This window comes from Centroberyx gerrardi, chromosome 22, assembly GCF_048128805.1.
Source record: "Centroberyx gerrardi isolate f3 chromosome 22, fCenGer3.hap1.cur.20231027, whole genome shotgun sequence".
In the NCBI taxonomy this organism is placed as follows: domain Eukaryota; kingdom Metazoa; phylum Chordata; class Actinopteri; order Beryciformes; family Berycidae; genus Centroberyx; species Centroberyx gerrardi.
The window spans coordinates 15447452-15460329 of NC_136018.1; the positions used below are offsets into that span (position 1 = coordinate 15447452).

Below are 12878 nucleotides of genomic sequence, written 5' to 3' on the forward strand. Positions count from 1 at the left end.
AATAATGCATATGTGATCAGCAGCGTAGTATAAACAAACTGGTGAAGAAAAAGTTTGAATAAAGACACACACACATGCACACACTTGAATACACACACTCACGCTCCAAACACTGAATTTTGGTTTTGATCTATACTTAAAAACCTAGTACTGTAGGATATAGGATTAAAATCAGCCAGTGTTGATATCTCTGCATAATTGCCTTTAGAATGTTGCTCTGCCAATATAACCCTAAGAACCATAATTTCTAAAGTCAACCAATGTGTATTACTATGACATTTATTTACTGCAGGCAATAGAATTATAATCAGCCCTATACAGTATGTGTGCTATCCATTTTATATATCTCCATAGACCTAGACTGCAACCCCAGTTTAACTTAACCAACTGTTTACAGGGAAACTTAAGCCATATGGGTGGTCTGGGATCCATGCTTTATAAAGGGATACATCAGTATTTGATTTCCCCTAAAATGGCTTGTTCACATTGCCGGCATTCCTCACTGAAATCAAGGGGCACATTAAGATGGGACATGTGTCTTAAGTGTCTTGTGAAGAAAAATAATAAACAGAATTTCAAAATGTCACAATATCATTTTACTGTTGGCCATAGGATTACAATCAGCATTATGCATGTGTCAGTGCGTAGCTAGTTGCCTTTAGCCTGTATCACTAAAAATCCGAGCCTAACCCATCCTTTTATAATGCCATTCACTGTGTATTACTATTTCATTTATTGTCTGTAAGCTATAGAGTTACACTTAGCCTTATCCAGTAACTGTGCCAACCAGTTTATCAGTATGTAGATCTAACAATTTCTTTGTATAGACTGCAACTCTACCACTCTAACTCTGAAATTTAAAGCATAGTCGCAGTATAATTTTACACTACATTGTAATGCAAGGATGAAAGGAGACAAGTAAGCAACGTGTCTCTGTCTCATTATGTTATTAGGAATAGAATGAGAGAGACTTGTGATAAAGACAAGAGATGTTAACAAGTGTGTATGTGAAAGTCACCAATGTTTTTCCTACTAGCGCTAACTGATGTTTCCAACGAGCCAAAAGCAAATGCTTGCTATCCTTTAATGCTATCCTTTACTGTCAGTCAGACAGCATTACTATTCCATGTATTATCCGCAGGCTAGAGAATTATAATGGCTTTTATAAGTGTGTCTCTCAGCTTATCATGGTGTAGATCTCTGTATCTCTGCTCTCATCTCTTCTCTATTAGTGTCTGTTAGTGTGTTGGCCCAGCTGACTGGAATAGTAATGACGCTACGGCACCTGTGGCCTGCTGATGAATGTGTGTGTGTATGTGTGTGTGTGAGAGAGAGTGAGAGACAGAAGGAGAGAGTTCAAGACACCTGTGGATTGCTGATGACAGAGAAACTGTAAATAACTATAAATACACCACCGTTATGTCACCAACAGGAAACTATAATCATGCTGTATAAGTGTGTGTGTTTGTGTGTGTGTGTTTGTGTCCAGGATGTGTGTATGCACCATGTATGCCAGTATGTGTAAGTGTATTATGTGTTCATATGGACATTATACACACATACTCATATACATTCTCTATGCATGACTTTGTACAGGTGTGTGGATTTATGCATATACATATGTGAATGTGTGTGTAGGCGAATATGTGTGTGTGTGTGTGTGTGTGTGTGTGTGTGTGAGTGTGTGTGTTCACCCCTATGTAAGCGGCCCTGAGGGAGGAAGTGGTCTTGGCTCCTTGTCATGACTCTATTGTGACCCAGCATCCTCTTAGAGTATCACATTCCCTAGCCCCCCCCACCCCACCCCGTCTCACCTCACCAGTAACCATGGAAACAGAGCGAGGGGGGGGGGGGGGGGGGGGGGGGACTGGGAAGATGGGAAGGGAAGGGAAGGAAGGCCAGGGAGGGATAAGTGTGGAAAGGTACAGTGGAGGTCTGGTTTGACTCAAGGTAACAAAAAAAGTAACAAAACCTTTACACGAGGGTAAGGAAATACATTCAGACTCCCTTTAAGAATCCCTGATCCAGGGCGTTGGGGAGGGAAGGGGGGGATGAAGGGAAGGGAAAGGAGAGAAAGATAAGTGGCTTGTATGCACAGGTGCAAGGGCATTGTTCGCTATGTAATCTAACCCCATGGAGTGTGTGTGTGTGTGTGTCAGCGTGTATGGATCTATGTGGCATGTATGAGTATGTTTGTGCATGTGCACGTGTGTGGTAAGTATGTCTACATGCCTGTGCATATGCAGGTGTGAGTGTGTGTGTGTATGTGTGTGTGTTACCTTCTTTGAGTGGCAGCAGGGTAATCGCCACACTCAGCCTCCCACTGCCCAGGCTGACCAGGTGGGGCGTGGCTGTCTGGACCTTCAGCCCTTTCCCCGTGTCAATCAAGTCCAGAGGCGGAGACTATAGGCAACAGACAGAAGTGGGGAAGATCAATTTCAGACAGAAATGTATTCAGTTTATTCTCTACAACAGCAACAAACCTCCATGAAATTATTTTTGGCCCTTAAAAGGATTCTGTGGAATAATAAATTATTTGGTTTATGCTTTGGAAAATGTAATTACATGTCATGAGTGAGTTTGAGATAACTTGGTTATATAGAGTAAAGAGGTACTAAACAACATTAAGTAATCTATGTACTAAGTAAATAATCTAGTAATCTACCTGAAAGTACTCTACCTGTATCGCGAACAGTGTGTGTGTGTGTGTGTGTGTATGTGTGTGTGTGAGCATATTCTCTCACCTTAGGTTCAGCTGGACTCATCTGATCTGACTCTGGCTGGAACATCATCTCAGAGTCCTGCAGGAAAGACAGAGAGAGAAGGGAAAATCAGTTTAGACCACACACACACACACACACACACACACACACACACACACACACACACAAACAAAGATGATTATATACATATATGTAGATACACGCAAATACACACACATACACACACACTCATATACACACAGAAAAAAACTGTTCTTTGCATGCACAGCTGCCACATGAGAGGGACTGTCCGTGTGAAAGTGTTCCAGGGGGAAAATACCACTTTGGGGGAAAAACACCACACACACTCACACTCACACACACACACACACACACACACACACACACACGCACACACACACACACACGCACACACAAAGGCTGGTTTGCAGTGGGAGGAACTGGTAGGAATGTTCCATGAAGGCAGATTTCCCACGAGTTCTTGGGCACGGTCTGCCATTGCACTGCCCGGCACTTTGAGTGTGAGCGTGTGTGTGTGTGTGTGTGTGTGTGTGTGTGTGAGCGAGAGAGAGAGAGAGAGAAAGAGAGAGATAGAGAGCATTTGAAGTGTATGAGGTAAGCGTGTGTGTGTGTGTGTGTGTGTGTGTGTGTGAGTGTGTGTGTGTCTGTGTGTGTGCCCATAAGTGGTGAGGTTTAACCAGAAGAACCATCTATATAATATAACCTGTTACACCAACAACTCCATATTTATTCCAGCATCTTTGCAATCTGCAACATTGTACTATTGTCCTAGGGTTGTTTACATATGTATATATATATATATATATATATATATATATATATTTATATATAAATATATACTTTTTTATATATATGCATATTTGTACATAGTAGTTAAATGTTTAGGTTTACCTCTGTTCATCTTGTTGTCCTTGATTTTAGCTGTATATTTATTCTGTGTAAGTACATTGAGAGCAACGAAAAACCGGAGTCAAATTCCTTGTATGTGTACATACTAGGCCAATAAACCTGATTCTGATTCTGATTCTGAATTCTGATTCTGAATGACCTCCAAAGCATCAAACCATAACTTGACATCAGAGAACCTAATCATGGTGGCTTTATTTTTAAATTTGCCATTCCTCAGCTATAGGCCTTCAGAGGTAGATAGTATTTATTTCAAATACTCCACCTATGTACTGCAGTAGGTTTTACAACGGCTAATTCTCTTTTTGCATTGGCTCCAGAAGTTGGATACTTGAGTAACTGTTTTAGGGTTTTAGTAAATGTAGACTTTGTCAGGGTTAGTGCATTTCTAATGCAACAGATAGAAATGCTGCTGATATGAACAAAATGTATTCTTCCCCAGCACTATTGTTGCACATGATGTTTTCATTGAAAAGTAACTTATGCCTTATGTATCTTAATTTCCTGCATGTATTTTCCTGCAAGTATTTCTTTCTGATTAAAATCTGACTTAAGTAGAAGTATTTCTCCTTAAGCAAAATATTTAACACTCTTACCACCTTTGTCTGTTTCAAGTAAAAGTCAAGTTAAAAGGTTTTCAGGTGACTGTGGGAATAAGTAAGAAAAAATGAGAAAACTCTGTTTAAAGTAACAGTACAGGATTAGACTGATAGCATGAGAGCATTTGTGAGAGAGAAGAATGAGAAACCAGAAAAAGGAATGAAAACAGAGTGAGACAGATAAAGAGGAAGATATCAAAAATGCTTCAAGCTTGTGTGCGTCTGTGTGTGTGTGTGTGTGTGTGTGTGTGTGATTTGAGTAAACATACTCAGATCCAGTGCCAAGGACAATCCATGCAGAACCCTACAATTCAATAGAGTAAAAACAATCTTGCTTGCTTGTGAATGTGCGTGCACCACACACACACACACACACACACACACACACACACACACACACACTCACACACACACACACGCCCATATGGATGAGTGAAATGCCTCTCACCAAAGCAGAGATGATTAGAGTGTATGGGAAACCACACCGACCACATCTCCTCCTCCACCTTCTGTCATCTCTCCTTCCTCGCTTCCTCCTCTGTCATCCTCCCTTTCCTCTTCATTTTCCTGTCATAACCTACATTTCCTCTACTCACACCATCAACCTCACTCATTGTTTTCACCATTAGCATCTTATTTGTTTTTGTTTTACTTTATCTTACGCTCCTCTCTTCCCTTCCCTTCTCTTGTTTTCTCATCTCTTCTCTAAGTTGCTCTCCACTTCTTTTTCCTCCCCTCCTGCTATTCTGTTTTCACTCTTTCTCTACTTCCTTCGCCTCCTCCTTTCTTTTCTCCATCTCTCCTCCCTGTGTCCTCTCCTCCTCCCTTTTAATCTTGCTTTCCTCTCCTTTCCTTTCTTTCCTCTCCTCACTAGCAGAGGAAACGCAAATCAAAGTCAGTTCCCGACCGCTTCCTCTAATTCAGCGCTCACTTCCTTTCTGAGGTCACTTCCTGCGCTGCTTTGACACCCTCATTGCCTCTACACACACAAACACCCTCACACACACACACACACACACACACACACACACACACCACACATAGGCACAAATTCAGACACCCTCATATCCCCTATGCACACACAAATATCCACAAATAAAGTCATACATCAGCTCTTTTCCTTATCGCACAAAGATATGGGGCCCCACATTCCAGTATGTATGACACACACACCCACCAACACACACACACACCCACCCACTCACACACACACACACACACACACACACACACCCACACACACACTGATTTCAGAGCTTTTTCATCACTGGTGTAGACAAAGCAAACACACAGTGTATGTTGGCAACATAGGCTGGACAAAAGCCTAAATGTTACGGAGACAAGGAGAGAAATGGAGGTCAGAGCCAAACTTCAAAGTTCAAGAGGATCTCTTTTCAGTATAGTGACATGTTTTCCTTCTTTCCTCTTTTCTCCTCCCTTTTCATCCCTTCTTCCATCTCCTTCCCTACCTCCTTCCTTATCTCCTCTCCTCTCCCCTTCCCTGTCATGTCTGTCTCCTTCTCTTCTTCCATCATTCCTCGATCTCTCCGTTGTTTTTAATCAAGAAAGTTCATCAAAGGACACCGAGTCTCTCTTCTCTCCTTTCCTCCCCCTTCCCTCTCTTTCTCTCTCTCTACCCCCCACCCCTCCTCCCCTCTTTCACCAGGTGAGCTACAATATGGGCAGGTCCAGACAAGTCTTTGGCCTCGTTATGCTCTAGCTAAAAGCAGAGCCCCCAGGGATAAAAAAAAACAAAAAAAAAACACCAAGCATGGCTTTCTAGATTTCAAAATTCCAGCTCTGGCATTCTGAGGTTTTCCACAACCTCTCCTCCAGTCACCAATCCTGATCTTATCAGGGAGTCTGGTTGGATTGGCGAGCTAAAGTCAGAGCTTGCACACATGCAAACACACACAAACACACAAATGCACACCCACATTTGTATTACTATACTTGTGAAGATATTTCACGTGTATATTTCATCATTTTAGCATCCATGTTCTCATCACTTAAAGAGAAAATCCACCCTAAACATTTTACCACTGTTAAAAAAGCAGCTATTGGCGATGCACCTTGCATTGTTGGGTCCATTTTGTTGTTTGCTGTTAATAATAATAATAATAATAATAATAATGATAATAATAACCTTTATTTGTATAGCACCTTTCATACACAACATGCAGCTCAAAGTGCTTTACATCAATAAAAGGCAGATAAAAGACAGATAAAAAGATAAAATTCATATAAAAGAACAAGCAAAATGCATTGCATTAAAAGAATCAAATCAAGTAAAATAGAAAGATAAAAGAACACAACAAATACTCCCACTTTTAGATGCACGTTGTGAGTGAACCCATATGCTTTTCTTTAATTTTCTTTTTGTAATTTAATAATTTTTTGTAATTTTCTGTTGTATTTTATTCTGAAATATATACTGAACATCACAGATTGACGATATGTAACAGTGTAAGATGCAGATAGTGTAATCCAAGAGTGGATTTTTCTTTTGATGGGAAAGTTGACCAACAGGACAATTGGCCAAAAATGCATCATAACGTAATCCTAATTCTAATTTTAACGCTAAATCGAAGTCATAACTAGCCCCTTGAAGAAGTGAGGACCAGCCAAAATGACCTCACTTCACAAAAACTCAAACTGGTTCTCAATTATTACAAGGACAGAAGTACAAGAATGGCTGCACACACACACACACACACACACACACACGCACACACTTTCTCTTTGATCCCATCTGTAGAACAGCTGAGTGTCTCCCCAAAATACCCCCTCTACCCTGCATCTGGAGACAGAGAGAGAAAGAGGTATGAGAGAGAGAGAAATGGGGTGAGGGAGAAAGAAAGAGTGATGGGAGATAGAAAACAGGAAGAAAGGTCCTGCAGCATTCTCCCAGACGGTTTCATCTCATCCCTTCATTTTCTCCATCCTCTCCTTTCATCCCTTTCTTAAAGTTACCTCTCTCTGGTCCCCTGTCTTTTTGTATTTCCTCTCCATCTGTTCCTTCTTTTCCTTGTTTTCATTGACTTTCTGTTTCACTGTTTCTTTCTGTCTCTGTCGCAGTCTGAATTCTTGTAACCACATCTCAGGACAAATTTAATTGTCTTTAATTTGACTGATTTGGAACAGATTTTTTTTAAAGCTTACTAGCTATGACAGTTCAATTACTTGGTCTTTGTATATGTGCATGTGTGTGTATGTGTTTGTGTGTGTGTTCTTGTACCAAATGTCCTCACATGGATAGAAAGATGAGGAAAATGAGGAAAGGGAGAACATTTTGCTGGTCTTTACTTCTACAATGGGGCTACTTTAGGGTTAGGGCTTGGGTTAAAGCTGCAATATGCAACTTTTTTTTCACGTTAAAATAACAATAATAGGACATATTAAACATTATCAGTCTCTGCCTGTCTGTGTACAAATATAAATCCCCCCGTTTGTCTGAAATTGGCTTTTCAATGATGTTTGGGACATTTTGGTTGAGTACCATCTGCTGTGGGCTGAGCTGGGTTGTGACTATCAAAGTAAGGCTAATTGTCTTAGTGCAGGGAAGTCATAACAACAACAACAATGGTGGAAAGCAGAAAGTACAGTGAAGCTAAATACGCAGCAGACAAGGCCTGTTCAAAAACCCAGTGACTATTAACATTGCTTTTTTAATTGCAGATTGTCTGCTTCTTCAGCGCCTGTGGTGGCTTTACAGATGCCGATTAGCTCAGCCTCAGGCTAGAAGTGGTTTGAAGGTAGACAGCTCATTAAGATGAGTAATAAGTGCTGGGGCGTGAACTTGACCAACTGATGGGGAGGAGGGCAGGAATGATGATACCCTTAGCTGCCTCAAGGCGAAAAGCTGCAGACTGTAACTTTAAGGTTAGCATTAGAATTAGGTTTAGGTTAGGGAATGAATGTCAGGGTTAAGGTTGGGGTCATATCTATCTGTCTATGCTTGTGTGTGTGTTGTTTTGGAAAGCTCATACTTGTGATGAGATACTGTGGAGTAGGAATGAAGAGGTTTCAGGATGTGTTCCAGTATGTGTGTGTTGTAGTGTGTGTGAGTGTGTTCGCATGCATACGAACGCGATCATATGTGTGCAAGTGGATGCAAACTCCCTGATTTAATCTGTCAATCATCCCATTTCCAAAAGTGATATTAAAGAAACACATGAAAAACACAATCCTCTTCAAGATGCAACTTAATGGAGTCACTTGCAATTGGTCATTTTCACTACAGATTTATCACAACAGAATAGATCTTTTGTGTGCAGCACTGATCCATCACAGGGTCTCATTCGACTCTATCTCCCTCTGTTTCTCTCTCTCTCTCTCTTCCTCTCTCTCTGTTCATTTATCTAAGTAAAGTTAAAAGTCTAAACAAGTCTCTCTCCTCGTTCTCTCAGCCCCCATATCTGTCATTTTATTTTTTCATTATCTTATTCATTAAAAAAAATCAAATGCTTACATTCCCATCTGATTTACTTGTCTTTCTCATCTGATATTTAATTAAAAATTAAAAATCAAGTCTCCCTTTGCCTTTGCTTTTTTCTCTGCTTTCCCTTACTTGCACTCCTCTCTCTTTCTCTCTCTTCCTCCATCTCTCTGTCTCTCACCCCCCTCCCTTACATTCCAGCGTTGTCCTCTCCTCCCACCTGACAAAGCCAGCATTGTATCACAGATGCTGTTTAATATGGAGTCCCTCTCTCTGAGTGTCCCTCATATAGCACAACTCACGGGGCTAAATGGGGTTATCTTCCTCTCCTCTCCTCTCCTCTCCTCTCTGCACTCCGCTCCCTGGTTCGCCTCCAAAAATGTCTTCAAGGAGACTTTAATAAGTTTAGTCTATGCCTGACACACACACACACACACACACACACACACACACCCACACACACACACGCACACACACACACACACACACACACACGCACACACGCACACACACACACACACACACACACACACACACACACACACACACACACACACGCACACACAGACTGACATTTGGGACACAACTACTTCTCTGTCTCTGATCCATGCAAGAACGTCTAACATTTGACTTCAGTGTGTGCATGCATGTGTGTCTCTGAGTGTGTGTGCGTGTGTGTGTGTGTGTGTGTGTGTGTGCATGTGTGTGTGTGTGTTTTGGTGACAACTGAAAAAACTGATTAATACAGCTTGACCTTGAAAAACCCCCTTCAAACACAACAAACATCCACCAGCATTGTCCACCTCAAACTCTCTCACACTCACTATTAGTATTTTTCATATCCCTGTGATATCGCAAACAATTGAGAAATCCACACAGGAAAGAATGTTCATTGTTATCACAGCTGAGTCGAAGGTGGCGGAAACCTAAGTTGAATTTCGGTCGAGGGTGTGCGTGTCTGTTTTGGGCGTGTGTGTCTTTGGAAAAGCCCAGGTTACCTAAACGACCATATGTAGGGGATCAACCGGTGTTTGGGTTCCCAATGGGCCGGATATGACAGAGAGAAGGAGGGACAATGAATTAGTAGAAAGACATATGACCCAGATTAGCAAGATAGCTCACATGGCGAGATGAACTGGGACAGTGAAATGGACGAGGGGAGGGAGACAGATGGAAAGAAAGAGAGAGAGACAGAGACAGATAAGAAAATGAAATGGATAAGAACTTAAAGAATCCAGTGGTAAAGGAAAAGAGAGTCATGGTCGAATGAGCCAAAAAAAATACTTCCACAAGTTGCACCATTGGTCCACCAAACAAAATGTGATCCCATTGTGCACTGATAACACTTTTTCATTGCCGACACCTAGTGCATGACCTTTGCTGAAAAATATAAACATAGACTATTCCCAGCAACCTTTGACAGACAGAGAAGTGCAGGACATGGCCAAGTTCAATTTATATTTAAATAGCTTTGGAAACTGTTTTGAACGGATATTAGAAAGATATTTAGGTCCTGATTTCACAATGCAGGTAGCAGCTATGGATGATTCATTTTGATGCTATATTTACACAGGTTTTCAACTCTGGTGCAGCCTGTCATATCAACATCTATTCAATGTAAAATGTTTGCTGGGTTAATTTGGATTCGCTGAATGAAAATGATTGAGACAGCATTGTCACGATGCCAGAATTTTGACTTTGGCATCAATGCTAAGTTTAATATCTAAATTTTGACACTGCATACCACAGCAAACAAGAAAAAAGCATCAAGCAAGGTATGACTGCACTGGACTTGGACTGACTTGTAGAAACTTTTGCACAGGGGTTTTGATATGTCAGTTGGGTGTCCGTCTGTGTCGGGTCTGTAAGCAAAATACTTCCATATTCCTCTCCTGGCAGCAGTTTTGTCAACCAGTTTAAGGGGACTGGGATTCAGTTCAAGACGTGGTGGACTGTTGCCATGTTTTTTTGCTGTTTGACTCTGACTGCTGCAGTCCACTGTCAAGAAATGGATTTTCAGCTTGCATAACCTTCGGTGAAAGTATCAGACATTCATACAATTCAATATTAAATTCAATCTCTCTCAATAGTATCTAACTAGTATTGAAATTTCAGTTATCCTAGATTGGGACAGAATTTTGTTTTTGTCCAAAAACTATCCTTATTCTCCAGGATACAATACTCTTTTTTAGTATGATATCAGTCGAATAGCTGATACCAGTATCTGTATCTTGAGTCCTTGCAACACATACTGCAGTATCTTCCTGGTTTCTACATCATGGCCAGAGCCAACTTGACAGGTAATGGCTTTAACACAGGCTTAACATTCTGATTATGACTTATTCCTGTTATGAAACCACATCTGGAGGTACAAAACCTGTAAGGAGTATCACATGTTCAAATTTGACTGAAATCTCTGATGTTACCCCCTGTGGAGAAGTTTTAAGCCTGGGACATAAATGAGGAGGCCAGACTATTCAAAACATACTAGTCCTCTGGCTGGACCCACCAAAGACAAACCCACAACCCAATTACAGTAAGGTCCAGACCCATAAGAAACCAAAATATACAGCATTCAGCTGGTTTCCACATCACAAACAGGGCCAGCTTGACGTGAAATCTGTAAGACAGGTTGAACATTTTAGTGGTGTCATTCCATAGCTGGGGAATCAAATCGAATAGTACTGAGATTTAAGATCTGTTCAAATACAGGACTAATTTAACACCATCCCACCACACACATGCATGCACACACCCTATGACACACTTAGAAACCTCACTCAGATGCTAAAGGGGAAGGAGGTGATGTGACCAAAATCTCTGATGTGGCCCTTTGGTCCAATTTGTTCAAGATCCAAGTTAGGTCACACACTGGATTGTATTGGATCCCCACATGACAGGAGAAGCAATAGACTTAAATGGACCTATAGGACAAGGGTAGATTTCTCATTTGAGTCATGATAGAGTGCCTGCTCCTGTGGCTTGGACTGACCGACTGGTAGAGATTGGTCTGCCTCTCTGGAATGAGGCTCCCTCACTCACACACTAGTACAAAATACCATTCAGAATCAGTCAAAACACCTCTCTGATACCACAAGCACACAATATCACTAGGATTTATAGTGTCGCTGTTGTACTCAATAGTCGAATTATAGAGACTTTACCTTATGGTATGTTTGATCTCTCATGGTAAAATAATATTTCTATAATATTCCTATAGAGATTTGTAGTGTCTGTGGTCCTCAGTAGTGAGTTTATAGTGACCTTATCTTCCTTTATATGTTTTATCTCCAATGGAATCACTATAATATTCCTATGATATGCCTATTAGTATTACAGGGACTTAAAATCAGTACCAGAAGTACTTCAGTACCTGAAACAAACAAATCTGTCCCTGTTTTTATTTGTTGACAACGAAATCTGCAATTAAAGCCGGATAATGTTTACTAATCCGACACTAAGACTATCAAATATCTCACTTAGGAAATAAACTCTGAAAAGAACTGAAGCCCTGTGTTGTGGCTGAATTGAGTGTATAATGTATAATAGCCTATTATTATAAAACCACGGAGAGGGTTAATAGGCTACCTCATCTAAAAACATACAAATGGATCATAAAAATGGGTAATTCTTTAATATTCCCATACATAAACGCGCTTACCATTATTGAAGCGGGACTGGCCACTTCTGTCATGGTGGGGAAAAGGACGCAAACACAATTACGCAGTTGCTCCACCAAATTCGCTCAAGTCCCAGAATTTGTAGCTTGTCAAAAAAAATCCGAAAATATTCTTGTCACTTTGCTGTCATCACAGTCTCCTCCTTGGCATCGGACACATTCCCTGTGCGTCCTGCAACCGGGACCCGGAGCTCTACTGCAACTTGTGGATGTCTAGGAGAGACTTTTGACGCGTAATCCTCTGACATAAACACACACATACACACACCAATCACACACACACACACACGCGTAAAAGCCGGCTGCCCCCGCCAATGGCGACGTGTAGTGGAGAGGAATGCAGCAACAGCTGGAAGTAGAGCTGGAAAGAAAGACGGAACAAGGGGAGGGAGTTCTCTCTCTCTCTCTCTCTCTCTCTCTCTCTCTCTCATTGACACAAACACACACATACACACACATACATAAACACATAAAATATTTACTTCATACAATTACGTAATATACTCTCTCTC

General features: G+C 41.1%; 1 protein-coding gene across 3 annotated transcripts in view; it reads right to left on the reverse strand.

Moving 5' to 3' along the window:
* phldb2b (pleckstrin homology-like domain, family B, member 2b) overlaps positions 1 to 12619 on the reverse strand; it is a 50066-nt gene extending 37447 nt beyond the window's left edge. For all 3 annotated transcript variants that reach the window (XM_078291333.1, XM_078291334.1, XM_078291332.1), the window contains exons 1-3: positions 12349 to 12619; positions 2745 to 2801; positions 2280 to 2403 (exon numbers count right to left, since the gene is read on the reverse strand). In XM_078291333.1, the coding sequence (XP_078147459.1) occupies positions 2280 to 2403; positions 2745 to 2801; positions 12349 to 12381 (214 nt within the window). In that variant the 5' untranslated portion in view covers positions 12382 to 12619. The remainder of the gene's footprint in view (positions 1 to 2279; positions 2404 to 2744; positions 2802 to 12348) is intronic.
* Between the last annotated feature and the right edge of the window lie 259 nt (positions 12620 to 12878).